This window comes from Telopea speciosissima, chromosome 9 (genome assembly GCF_018873765.1).
Source record: "Telopea speciosissima isolate NSW1024214 ecotype Mountain lineage chromosome 9, Tspe_v1, whole genome shotgun sequence".
In the NCBI taxonomy this organism is placed as follows: Eukaryota; Viridiplantae; Streptophyta; class Magnoliopsida; order Proteales; family Proteaceae; genus Telopea; species Telopea speciosissima.
This window is the reverse complement of record NC_057924.1, coordinates 2737956-2751599: the sequence shown is the minus strand read 5'-3', so window position 1 is coordinate 2751599 and position 13644 is coordinate 2737956. Positions and strand designations below refer to the sequence as shown.

At 38.7% G+C, this 13644-nt stretch overlaps 2 protein-coding genes across 5 annotated transcripts; one reads left to right on the top strand and one right to left on the bottom strand.

Annotated features, from left to right (window-relative positions):
* Window positions 1-1633: 1633 nt before the first annotated feature.
* On the bottom strand, window positions 1634-2389 carry LOC122640013. Its single transcript, XM_043833090.1, has 2 exons — window positions 2165-2389; window positions 1634-2079 (listed from the first exon to the last, which is right to left on the bottom strand). Exons 1-2 carry the CDS (start codon window positions 2316-2318, stop codon window positions 1919-1921), a joined length of 315 nt encoding a protein of 104 aa, XP_043689025.1. The 5' UTR covers window positions 2319-2389; the 3' UTR covers window positions 1634-1918.
* A 241-nt stretch (window positions 2390-2630) lies between these two features.
* Window positions 2631-10879, top strand: LOC122640012 (transcription termination factor MTERF9, chloroplastic). Of its 4 annotated transcripts, XR_006329613.1 has the most exons (7): window positions 2631-2995; window positions 7915-7990; window positions 8073-8254; window positions 8348-9037; window positions 9724-10174; window positions 10289-10333; window positions 10739-10879. XR_006329613.1 is itself a non-coding variant. In XM_043833089.1 (5 exons), exons 1-5 carry the CDS (start codon window positions 2678-2680, stop codon window positions 10039-10041), a joined length of 1584 nt encoding a protein of 527 aa, XP_043689024.1. In that variant the 5' UTR covers window positions 2631-2677; the 3' UTR covers window positions 10042-10359. The 4 variants fall into 4 exon arrangements, 1 of the variants encoding a protein (XP_043689024.1); XR_006329614.1 differs by lacking the exon at window positions 10739-10879 and having other exon boundaries at window positions 10289-10359; XR_006329615.1 differs by lacking the exon at window positions 10739-10879 and having other exon boundaries at window positions 10272-10359.
* Window positions 10880-13644: the final 2765 nt, after the last annotated feature.

Sequence of the window (13644 nt, the reverse complement as noted above, 5' to 3'; positions counted from 1 at the left end):
CGTATACCTTTCAATTCCCCAAGAACCTCTTTAGCAAACTTCTTAATACAAGCCATCATGTCGTCCCACATCGTATTAGTGTCTCCCTCAAAGTCCAACATTCCTTGTTTGACCACTTTATCAGTAAATGAAATCAAGGACTCTCCTTATAATCTCCACCATCTTATCTTAGGGAAAATAGGCTCTCCTATCTTATGCTTCTGCGTAATGAGGCACATGTCCAGGACCACAATTTGATGTTGAGTGGTTAGGCTCTCTCCAAGTATAACCTTACAGCCCTTATAAAACAATCTATCAAAACTTCTAGTTAGGAAGAAATCTATTTGATTGATATGATGCCCACTTTTGTAAGTAACTAAATGCTCCTCTCTTTTCGAAAAAAAAAATGTCCACAATGGATAAATCATAAGATACTGCAAAGTCTAAAACTGAGACCCCCTCCTCATTCTTTTCTCTAAATCCATAGCCTCCATGTACACACAACCCCATAGCCTCTACGATCTGTCCCAACATGTCCATTCAAATCACCCCCTATAATAATCTTTTCTCCCTTCTAAAACCTTGTACTAATTCATCCATGTATTCTCAAAATTGTAACTTACTACTTTCATCCAATCCTACTTGGGGTGCGTAAGCGCTAATTATATCGACAACCTCTTTCTCCAACACAAGCTTGATGGATATAATCCTATCTCCAACTCTTTTAACATCCACCACATTACTCTTTAGATCCTTGTCCACGACTATACCCACTCCACTTCTATTACTTTGATCTCCCATACTATGCCCGCTCTACTTCTACTACTTTCATTCATCGTTGTGTTCCCAAAATTGTAACTTACTACTTTTATCCAATCCTACTTGGGGTGCATAAGAGCTAATTATATCAACAACCTCTTTCTCCAACACAAGCTTGATAGATATAATCCTATTTCCAACTCTTTTAACATCCACCACATTATTCTTTAAATCTTTGTTCACTACTATGCCCACTCCACTTCTATTACTTTGATCTCCCGTATACCAAAGTTTAAAGTCATCCAACACCTTAGCTTTCTTACCCTTACATCTTATCTCTTGAATATTGACGATATTAATCCATCTTCTCCTCATAACATCTATTAACTCTAGATTCTCACCCGTTAAGGATCCAATGTTCCAAGATGCTAATATGATCCTACGCTTTTGGACTAAATTCTTAACTTGCAGTTGTCCACTATACAAGAGCCCTTACCTACTTGACGGCGCATCAATTACAGGGGCTGCTCTTAAAAAAGGGTCGCTAGGACATGATACTAAAATAGTAAAGTACTCATGAAATATGATCCATGCAAAAGGTGATTGGCTGAATATAATAAATGAGACACCAAGTGGCCTAACTACATAATGTGTGGTGATTTGATTCATTAACAAAACATTTCAACAGAAATTTGGAGAGCTTGAAGCAATGCAATACATGTCAAATCCAGACAGTAAGGCTCTGAGTTTAAATAAAGAGAACTTATCCTTCTAATTACATTTTGTCTCTTGTTTCCCTATATTTCACATCAATCATTCAGTTCCTTATGATCAATGTGGATGAAAAGCAAAACCACCTTAGAACAAAAGGGGGGGGGGGATAAAGACAAATAAATTGATGGCTCAATCAAATAAATAATTCAGTACTATCTTTCAATACATGTTGACTGTGTGCTTGTGGAAGATTTCACACTTAATGAAAGTACAGATGAAGTCATTAAAGGAGTCCAACAGAACGGAAGCTTCAGACATTGGTTAATCACAAATAACAGGAAATCAAACCTCAACAACAAAGCCAACAGAGAAGAAGAATTTGATTATTGACAAAACCAAATGTCTCAGACAGGGGATGAAACCCAGAAATGCACCTACTTTTGTTCGTCTAAAATTTAATTAACGACTAAAAATTGTTCAATTTCTTGTACCGGGCTACCTCTTCGTCATTAGGGAAGAAACCCATAAGCCTCCCAGCAGAGTTCTGGTAAGCATACATAAACCCACCCATGAGACCGATCAGACCTCCAGTTACCATTGAAGGACCTCTAATGTTGGGCTTGATTCCTGCAAATCGATCCCCATTAAATAAAATAGAAGAAATCTGAAATCCCAGAATCCATACAGATAGACAATTACATAAAATTCTAACCAGAAAGGTATCCGACAGTGACGGAGACTCCAGTGATGGTGACGAATCGAAGGTAATCAAGTGCACTGAAATTGGCAACAGTCTTCGTGAACGGAGGGTTTCGATCCACTACTGGATACTCGGGCTTCACCGACGCAGTGATATCTGTGTTCATCTTTGCTCGCCGTGTTCTCTCTCTTGACGGATTTCGATTTTGATGGAGTTCTCTCTCCCTTGTGGAGAAAACCCCATCAAAATACCAATCTGATAAAGACCAAATCGAACCAGAGCGAAACTGAAACCAAAATTCGCCGGTTTAATTTCAGTTTAGCCCAATACAAACCTGAACCGACCAATTATTTCCATTTTAGGGGTATTTATGTAAATACACGAAATGGATAAATCACCCGCGTAGTTGCAGAGCAAATACTAGAAATCTAAACGAGAAGCTTAAAGCAAAGGGAATAATGGAGCTAAGTTGATAAAAGAAGATAAATGAGATATTCCGTTTAGGGTTTTGGGATATTCTCTTCAATGGCCGTTACTTGTCTAGACTTCAATTTCAGCTCCAATACTTTATCTTCTTCGGCTCCGTTCCTCTCTCGAACTCACTTTCTTGGCGAGGTTCTGGTGAAGAATGGTGTCGCTGGAAAGAGAGGAAGTAGAAGAAATATTAACAATAGCTTTGTTGTTCTCTCTACGCATTCAAACCCCAAAATTCTCAAATCAAATAGAAAATCTCGGTATGGACAGAGGCTCTCTCCCTATGATGATGATGATGATGATGGCGGTGAGGTTGGTGTTGGTGTTGCTAGTGACGATGAATATTCAGAGGATTCTACACCCTGGGATGTGAGCTCCTCTTTGATTTCTACACTTATTTCCTTTTCCCCATTTCGATGCTTCGTTTTGCTACTTCTGGCTTAGTGTATTGGCTTTGTGTTTCTTATTTCTGGTTTATACTACCCACTGTTTCCATTAGCTGCTTAGCTTGTGCTTTTAAGTTAGTTTGTCTTGATTTTTGCATGGAAATGGCAACTGATGGCTCTTCTCAAAGGAAATAATTTGAACTATTTACCCTCACACACGACATTGACATTCTTGAGCCACTCCTTCCTGGACTCGAATTTAATTTGGGGATGGTTATGCTGTTTTTTCGGAATCAAGTAAAGGTTGACTGTTTTATCATTTTGGTACAAAACAAGTATGCCTACTCTGGAAACTTCTTCTTTCTTCTGTCGGCTGTGTTTAGTTCCTTTTCTGTGAAGATGTGGAGGAAGGGATTTCCATCACAGTGTTTCCCACATTTTTTAGCGGGACTCTGTTTTGGAAATGGCCTTCCCAAACTCATTCGTAGGATGGCTGTTCCTTTCCCTGTGGGAAGGCAACCAAACAGACAATCCAAAATTTTGGATGTGGCTTTCTTTTTGTAGTCTTTTCAGGCAAGTAACCAAAATTTTGGTATAAAATATTGCTGGTTCTGGTGAACTGGAACACATTTTGTCCAGACTGGGGGATCTTTTAATCTTTAGACTTTTTTTTTTTGGTTAGACCTGCTCACAGAATTTTTTATTTATTTATTTTTTTTTTTTGGGGGGGGGGGGGGTGGGGGAGAGAGGGTTGGGGGATGGTTCATTTTCAAAGTCAATATCTCTATTAAGGGATTGTACGTTTTAAGAGCCTTAACCGGATGATGTGAGAACTAAGACTTCCAATTGCCTCTTTGTATTTTAGTAAATTGTCTTCCCATATCAACAAGAATTTTATGAAACACATCGAAGTGAACCCCGATTCCATTGTCTGTATGGACTTACCCAGTCCCTGATCAAATCATTAGCAACATATCATTACTTTAAACTCAGTTTTCGCCCCCCCCCCCCCCATGGGGAGACTCACTGTAAGCTCAGTTTAATATGCAGAGAGAAAGTTTGTAATATAAGAAAAATGCTATCATTATTGTTTATACCGCATCGGATATAATTAAATATCATTTCTTCTCGTGACGTGTAGATACTGCCATGTATCTGGTGACTGTTCTCCATGATGGTCAAACCTAGCTACAAAATCGTTGACCACAAGACGTGTTTGCTGTGGAGGAAAGATTCCTCAACCGCCATGGGGAAAGTTCGTTGATCGGCGACTTCGTCGATTACCCTCCAGTACCGGCCCAGGGAAGCGAGGAGTTCAGGAGAGAGCATCCTGGACCGTACCTCGTTGGATATTTCGTTCGGTGATGAGCTTAGCATTGCGTGCGAAGGTTTCGGGTCATGGGTAATAAACCATGACAGGGGAAAGGTAAGTTCTAGCCTCAAGACTTATTAATTATTCTTCCCTTGGTAACCTCGGGCGGGTCCGGGCTTGAACCGCTCGAGCTATTTCATGAGAGAAGGGAATAATTTAAGTTCGGGTCCCGTGCCTTTAGGAAGTACATTGGGGACTTATACCCATCTCTTATGAACCCATCTAAGAATGGGCTTTTCCCTAATTGAGGTTGTGGGCAGGCCCATTTAACCTATTGACCCAATGATGGGTTATTCCATCCACTTACCCACATAGGACTAATGGGTTGACCCATTAGGCCTCATGACCCATTTGACTAGAGGTACCCATATACCCATTTATTATAAATGAGTCCATGAGGGAGAGAGAGAACATCACTTCTCCTTCATCACCCTCTTCTACCCTAAATCGTGGAGGAGAGAAAGAGGAGAGAAAGAGGAGAGGAAGAGAAAGAGGAAGGAGAGAGAGGCTTGGAGGAAGGTGGAGACCCCATCTCTTGGGCCATAAATCGTGGAGCTCTCATCTTGGGGAAGGTAAGCTATTGAATCTTCTTCCTTCTTCTATTTTGGATTTTAAAAGGGGTTGGGTAATGGGAGAGATTGACCTGGATCTCTCTTGAACCTAGGGAGTAGATGGAGCTTTAAAGCCAAGCTATGGTGGAGTTAGTTCACTCCATTATGAGCTCTAATGTGAGGGTTCTCATTGCCATTTGGGAGATTTAAGGTTGGACCCTAATGAGCTTAGGATGGAGTTTTCTAAAGTCCTTGTGCTTTAAAACCACTTGAAATGGGGTCTCAGAGGGAATCCTTCGGATTTTGGACACGAGGGTGTGAGGGTTTACATGTGGTTTCGGCACTACAAGAAACCACTAAAATTACCTTCCCGAGAAGGATTCTGTGAAGGTCGGATTTACACTCGGATTGTTTTACGAAACCACATCCGCATCCGACCTACAAAAATTGTCCTGAGCCCTGTGAAGCTCGGATTTACACTCGGATTGATTTTAAAACCACATCCGCATCCGACCTTGACTAAACTGTCCCGAACCCCTGGTTTCCTAGGATTTACATGTGGTTGCGGAATTTGGGCACGAAACCACTCCTGCAACCACTTCGTCTCGAAACCTTATACTTAAGTGTTTATGGGAGACCTTTTGGGGATCCGTTCCTTTCGCTCGTGTAACCTTATTCCACTCTTTGTATAGGTTAATATATTCACTTTTGTGGCTTATTGCTTGATCGAGGCGACAACCGATAATCGTGATGCTTGGCGTATACGTTGTGAGTGGGTTTGGTTGTTTGGGCTTGTTATTATTATTCCTATATATTATGTACTCATTATAATTAATAAGCATGTTTGCGATATTGCATAATTTTATATCTATTTGTTATAATGTTGATTGGTAATGTTGTATCTTGATGGGTCTCGGTGCGGGTGGGTGCAGTCTGGGCCCCGAACTCTATAAACATTTATGAAGAAATTATGTTGAATGTCATGTTGAATCAGTATGCGCGTGCCGTCTTGCGTGTAACCGGGCACTAAACCGGATGAAAAGTTGATGCGCCGGATTACCTCTCGGGACGATAGGACTGCATGTAGTATATTGTGGCTAGGATTTCACACCCTTATGCTACGACCCTTACCAACAGGGGTTTAGGTGTTGGGTAATCGACACCGGATTCGTGGAGGTGGGAGAGGCGATCATGGTAGTATTGGTTATCGAGGGTGCCTGCCACGAGTGGTCTTGGAGGCTTCGATCGGCGTAGGTCCCACGTGACAATTGAGGTTTCATTGTGGCGATAAGTTAAGTGACCCACAGTGTCTCCCGAGTTGTCAGATGGCATATGCCATTGACTTAGTTTGTTTGTTAGGTGGAAAAATGGACTTAACATGTGCACGCATCATTGGACTATGTGAATTGCGTGTTTGTGCATTCCCATCCCCTCACCGGCTCGAGTGGAGCTAACCCCTCGTCTGCACACTTTTTAGATTATGGTGCAGTGACGGATATCTCGCGGGACTTGGAGTTCACCCTCGGGATACGATGAGATCGGTGAGGAGGAACCGGAGGCCGTGTTTGAGGAACATGGCGAGGTGTCCTTGCGATGATTGTGCCTACGGGCCGTGAGGATATTCGGGACTCGATCCCTTTTGATTACTTTTGAGGCTAAGGCCTATGGTGAAATACTTATCGTAATACCATTTTTGATAGTTATTAGATGGTCATTGGAAATGTAACTAATTCTGTATTTATCATCTAGTTTTGAACATCTTGTAACTATTCGATTTATACGCTCCATGAATACTACGATCCTTGGAATGTAATATTCCTCTTTTCGCATTCTAATGTTATATTGTGTTAATATTGGATATGATGTATGCGTTGGGATCTTGTGTCGGTGATCCGGCGGTTTAGTAGGATGACACGCGTCGTCCTAGTCACCCTTTATATGATATTATATTCCTTGTCTGGAATAGGGGCGTGACAATTATCAACCTAAAAGAACTTCTCAATAATCAAATTGTCATTACAATTCAATCTTCTACTCCCCAAACAGCAATATAAATTTCAGCAATGTACATCCATGTGTCTTTACAATAATTTTATTATGCACATTGTTTGTTTAGCCACTCTATTCACTTACATTTATTTTTTTTAAATCGTTCTCTTGCATGACCTCTATCCACTATGTTTTAATTTCACATTATTTAGCATATGTGTGACTACACAAATCTCACATTTTTTTCTCCATTTCACTATTTAAAGATAAAACTTATTACTTGTAAAAGAAAACTGGATAGTTGGAGATCAAACTGATGGAAATGAATATCACTATAGTAGAGTGCATGAGGACTTAAGATTTAAATGAAAATAATGGGATTCTTCTCAAGTTGAATTGTATTTAAACATAATTTAGACCTTTTTGCTTAAGATTCAAATATTATTCCAAGAAAAAAAAAACCATTAAACAAATCTGTCTCAATCAGGATCCTATCTCAATATCTTCTAACTGGGTGTTTCTTGAAAGGACAGAGTGAAAGTTCATGGCTACTTCTGAGGACAAAAATGGCTGGGGTTTAGATCTTACATATGTAGGGAACATCTGGTCCCCTTCACTGTGGGTTATGTATACATATAGAGATGAGAATCTGTTTACGTGTTTCTGAGTAGTTTCCTTGCTCAGTTCCTTTTCCCTTTACCTTGCCTTTAGTTTTTAGCTGGTTGACTTACATGGTACTTTATATAATTTATTAACTGTAAAGTTATTAAGATTACTCTTTCCTTGGACTTAGCTGTTGATTGCTTCAAGCCTATATTCACCTTTGAGTTTTGGCATTACTCCTCAGGAGTTTCTAGATCAACTAGTCAGAGGTAGGTTTAAGACTCTTCTTAAATTGGGGGGCGCAGGGGGAGTGGGGGGGGGGGGGGAAGAAATGAAATATGAATTTGTTTTTATCAAGATTAAGATTGTCTTTCTCTCTCCCCTCAGGATGAATTTGCAGAAATTGAAGAGTTCAGTGTATTACAAAGCTTTCAATCAGATGATGAAACGAACACAAAACAAGGTATTCTAGAGAGTAGAGACCCTTTCAGAGGTGTTTGTTCAGGGATTTGATGACAACTAATTCTTTACTTGTTTTCTTGTAGGCCACCGCAGACAACCAAAGAGGGAGTGGGAGAAATCATTGAAATCCAGGCAACGTTTGAAAATTACGGGCAGCAGATTGGATACTGGAAATCAGAACAACACTCAAGTGAATAGAAATTACCATGATGCTTCAACTGGAATGAAGGAAATAGATTCCATTGATATAGATGGCCGAGGAAAGGTATCATCTGGTAACATTACACAAGCCACTAAATCTCTTCCTGAACATGAACGAATGGCATGAAATATCTTCATTTGTTTATGTTGATTGCAGCTGAAGCTCGGAAAATCTACAGAGAGCAAGTACCGCCAAATGTCAGAAGAATTAGATGTGGATAAGAAATGGTATCCGCTTCTTGATTACCTGAGCACATATGGACTAAAGGATTCACACTTCATCCAAATCTATGAGAGACACATGCCCTCCCTTCAGATTAATGTGGCTTCCGCACAGGAAAGGTTGGAATTCTTGTTGAGTGTTGGTGTCAAACATAGAGACATCAGAAAGATGCTTCTAAGGCAACCACAAATTCTAGAGTACACAGTGGAAAATCTGAAGTCCCATGTTTCATTTTTGTTGGGTTTGGGTGTCCCAGACTCCAGAATAGGGCAGATAATTGCTGCTGCTCCCTCCCTGTTTTCTTATAGCATTGAACACTCTCTAAAACCAACAGTCAGATATTTGGTTGAAGAGGTCGGTATTAAGAGAGCTGATTTGACCAAAGTTGTGCAATTGAGCCCTCAAATTCTGGTACAGCGGATTGACAATTCATGGAATGCTCGCCTGGGTTTTCTTTCGAAAGAGCTAGGGGCACCTAGGGATTGCATAGTTAAAATGGTCACTAAACATCCACAGCTTCTTCATTACAGCATTGAAGATGGAATACTGCCCAGGATCAACTTCCTTAGGAGTATAGGGATGCGTAACTCTGATATTTTGAAAGTATTAACAAGCCTAACTCAGGTTATAGTTTGCCCTTCTCTTATATTTATTGGATTTCTATTATTCCCATTATAGGGTAGTAATGCTTGTTTTGTTTTGTGGAACATAGTATTTTTTTGTGTCTTTTTTGGTAACTAACAAGATTATACCGTCCTTGTTTTAAGTCCTTTTCAAGAAAGAGTCCATGATATCATTTGTGTTTCTCAATGTACTACCAAAATTAAGAGAACACTTTTTGAACTAGTTCTCTTGTTGGAGAGAACAACACAATCTCCTCAGATATGTCTGCTCTTTTTCAGAAGCCCACACTTTCAAGGTGTAAATTAAACTCTTACAATAATTTTTTATTTTTTATTTTTTGCAACAATCTTTTCCTCATTCAGATCATGTGAAATAGCTTGAGATTATCGCTTAATCTATATTTATAATTTCATGAATTCTTTTTTGGTGAGGATTATATTTTTAATGAAGTGAAAAAATAATCGACATTCTTTATTGTTATATCTATTTCTAAGGATTGCAAATTTTTTTCTTGATGGATCTTAGAACGAAATTTCAAAATTGGGATTATCTTATTTTTTTAATATAACTAATTGAAAAAAGAATAAACTTTCTGTAAGTCCATTTTTTCTATTCTCTCCTTCGTATGTGCTTTTCTTCATAAATCTGAGACGTAGGCTAAAGACAAACTTCTGACGTATTTACAGGTACTATCTCTTTCATTGGAGCAGAATCTTAAGCCTAAATATTCTTACTTGGTCAATGAGCTTCAAAATGAGGTGAAGTCCTTGACCAAATATCCCACGTACTTAAGCTTATCTTTAGATCAGAGAATTCGACCTCGCCACCGGTTCTTGGTTGCTCTAAGAAAAGCTCCAGAAGGGCCTTTTCCTTTGAGTTCATTCGTTCCCACGGATGAATGCTTTTGTCATCAATGGGCTGGAACTAGCTTAGACAAATATTTGGCATTTAGACAGAGTTTACCACTCAAGGAGTTCGCAAAGAAATATGAGAAAAAAAGATAGTGAATATACAATGTGCAAGTTGGTATCAGTTATATTACCTGAAGGTATTTGAAGGGACTTGGAGGGATCTCAATCAATTTCTGCAACTTCTATGAGTATTATACAACAATATTCAGCTCCATGGTTAATCTAGGTTTGTATCTCTATGATGAACTTTGTGTGGTTACACAGCTAGCTGGATTTACAGACCTAATTTTTCGTGGTTTTTGTTTTTCTGACACTGTTGTCAGCACTTCAATATGTGCAGATGCTGCTCCAGATTTATGTCATGGGCAAACCTAAAATTATCAGTGTACAGCATGTAGAAATGGGTTATTCAATTACAGTCGGTGAATGAAACCAATTCCTTTTTATTTCCATTTAAGATCAGAAGATTAAGAGAGAAAATACCTTGGAGAAGGAAATCAAGGTATACATCAGGTACAGCATAAGCACAGCTATCAATTGCATTCCAGTAGCACATATGTGGGGGGTTGAATCAATTTGGTCAGTCCACCCAACCTGGTTTCACACACCCTGCATGTGCACCACCTGAAACATCTCTCTCTCTCTTTGGAGTGGGTTTAGCTGAACTATGTTCTTCTAAATATAGAACCTTTATGTTTCACCTGTAGGGACTACAGTAATAAAACATACAGATATCAAAATGCTTGGGATGAAATCTTTATTTTCAGATTCTAGTTCTGTTTGATCACAGGCTGTAGCTGTGTTCTGCTTGCAATAACTTAGTGCCTCTCATTTATAAGTTTTGAAGCTGCAAGTTGGGCGTGACACGAGTTCCTTGGTTAAAGGGTCTTAACATGTTTTTTTCTAACTGTTCCTTTTTCTTCTTTTTTTCAAATGTTAAACTTACTACAATCTTACCTTTTTTCCTCGATTGTTGTGGAAGAGTGCCGTCGCCTGACATATCAACTTTTATAATTCAACATAATTTTGTATTTAACGGAAATGTATTGAAATGTTCCATTTTTATCTGATGTTATTGATGGTACCAACTGATGTAAAACATCTGAAACTGTGTTATTTAGATGCTTCCATCTAGTAGCCATAATTGTGTTGAGACTTTGTTTAAAATACAAACTGCCTTATCTGAGTCATCTCCTTGTCATGATACCTAAAAGTTTTTCCTCAGCTATTTATGGTCAGATACAACAAATAATGTTCCACCATTGGAATTACCTCGAAGACTCTCCTGGTTTGCCCTTTTTTTCCTTGTTTGGGATCAAGTATATTTGCTCTTCATATTGGCCAACTGATCAATGAGAAACTTGTGGATTGGTCATCATTCCCATAGTGTAATGGGGCATTCTAGTGTAGCCAGTCCTGATGTGAGTTTCTTCCTAGTATTACTGCCTTTTACTGGTAAACCCACTACCAAGTATGAAATGATACCAGTACCATTGCTTCAGATCCCTACTCTTGAATTTACCTCTCAAAATCTGAACTGCAGTCTGGCAACAGATTTTCACAACTGTCTCTTCTTGGAATCGAAGTGCCTCTCTCATGGTCTATATGGAAACGTTTCTATTCCAAATTAGTATTTCTGAGTCAGAAATACTTTTTTGTGTTTTCTGTTCATTTGGAAACTTCAATACAAAAAAAAATGTTGTATGGTAAAACTGAAAAAAAAAAGTATTTTTGCCAGTATGGAATGCATGTTAATAGAAGTATATCTTCTGTTCTGCGGCTGCGGTGGTGATGGACGTGGAGATGGTGGTGGTGGTGATGATGGCGGTAGAGAGAGTCAAGCTCGAGACTGGGTTTATTGTGTTGGTTTTTGTTTTTATAAACAACATTAAATCTATTTCTCCAATGACCAATAAATGTTTTTTTTTTCCCACCCAGTTCATTCCAAAAAACACAAAAACAGGCCGGATGTCATATACATGTTCTGTTCCAAATTTATTAAAAAAAAAACCGCAAAAAACATGAGAACTGTTTCTTTTGAACATTTCCATGCAGACTCCCACTGTCTGGAGTGTCATTGATCTAATGCCTGGTAATTGTGTTTTCTTCTTTCAATTTTATTTGAACATCATATTTTTTGATTGGTTTTAACTTCACTTGGGTGTCTTGGCAATTTTTTCTGTGTTATATGGAAATACTATCCCACAGATTACATGAATAAAATGTTTTAATACAGTCTAATCTACTCCAATCACACATCCATCCCTGCTATTTTTATGAATTTTCTGATGCCAAGGATCCTGTGTGACATGTTCATATAAAGCAGTAAACAACATCATCTTTGAGGTTTGCAAAAGCCCTTCCATATATTTTTGCTATTCTTACCAAGCACGCTAGAACCTTATCTAATCTGGCATGGGATTTAGGGCACCAAGCCTATTGAGAATTATGATATTAGTTGAGGACCTTTGCTTGCACATGTTTCCAAGTCCATATTAGGTTGCTGGTCAAAACTCTGACGCCCTTGTAGAGCTGACCTATATGGATCTGTATGGCATCGTTAAAAACACTGTTCTGTTATTTTAGTACTTCTTTGGAACAAAACTGGACAAATCCTGTATGTGTCGCCTGGTTCCCATTTTTTTTTTTTTTTTTTGTGGATTGAACGGGTAAAATAAATAGATTTGGTACAGTTTTGGAAAACACCAAAGAGGAGCTCAGAAAAAACAAAACACAAACTGAAAACAAATATGTGCATGATACAGGTTTGATATTCATGAATCAGCACCACCTCCACCACCACTACGATAGAATAGAAGAAATTCTCTTTTAATGTGCAATACATACATCTTTCTGTTTTTTCCCGTGACAAAAACAAATTTTTTCACCATACAACATTTGTTGATACAGAATTACTCCAAAATCACTAAACACAAAATACTGTTTCTGACTTAAAAACAAATATTTTGGAACAGAAACGTTCATATATAAGCAATACTATCTCCGACTCTAATACATATGAAGATGCCCGTTGCCATATAGGGATATGCATCTTCAATATGAAACTAGGCGAGGAGATTTCGACCTCAACCAGATCTATCATCTTTAAATTTGTATACGGGTTTATATCTAAATGGAACAGGGTTTAAAAACACGGAATCTGGATCCAGCGGATCAGATTCTAATCGGATGAACCGGCCAATCTGATCTCAATTCTTGAAATCCTGATATAGAATTACGGAAAAGATTCTTTGCATTAGGTAGCAATCGTAGTTATTAAAAAAAAAGAGGAGAAGAATAGGCACACCGCCTGTGTAAACTAACAGGCAGCACCAACGGGCTGGGAGATGGGGTATCATGTTGGAGGGGCAGTGGAAGGGTCATCTCAAATGGAGAAGAGAGAGATAAATACAATGGGTTATAGTTTACGACATACCGGCGGTGTGCCCAAAAAAAATTTTTCCTTCAACCATGATTCATGTGTTTTGACACTTCGGATGGGATTTCTAAAATATAATGGAGTGGGTATTTTAAACTTTTCACAATAAGGCGTGGAAGTAATGATGAGAACACAGTGGTGGTTGAAGGAAAACTTTTCACATGATATTTTAGATTGACGAAAGTTTTCATGTTTTCATTCACCCTATGTGAAGAGAATAACACCACTGGTATACCATATAGTGGTTTGCCCCATAT

Excerpts from the sequence above, each read along its gene's own strand:
- LOC122640012 (XM_043833089.1), top strand. The coding sequence starts at position 2,678 with ATGGCCGTTACTTGTCTAGACTTCAATTTCAGCTCCAATACTTTATCT. Across the intron at positions 2,996-7,914 it reads AGGATTCTACACCCTGGGAT|GATGAATTTGCAGAAATTGA; the intron begins GTGAGCTCCTCT and ends CTCTCCCCTCAG. Across the intron at positions 9,038-9,723 it reads TATTAACAAGCCTAACTCAG|GTACTATCTCTTTCATTGGA; the intron begins GTTATAGTTTGC and ends ACGTATTTACAG.
- LOC122640013 (XM_043833090.1), bottom strand. The coding sequence starts at position 2,318 with ATGAACACAGATATCACTGCGTCGGTGAAGCCCGAGTATCCAGTAGTG. Across the intron at positions 2,080-2,164 it reads CACTGTCGGATACCTTTCTG|GAATCAAGCCCAACATTAGA; the intron begins GTTAGAATTTTA and ends ATCGATTTGCAG.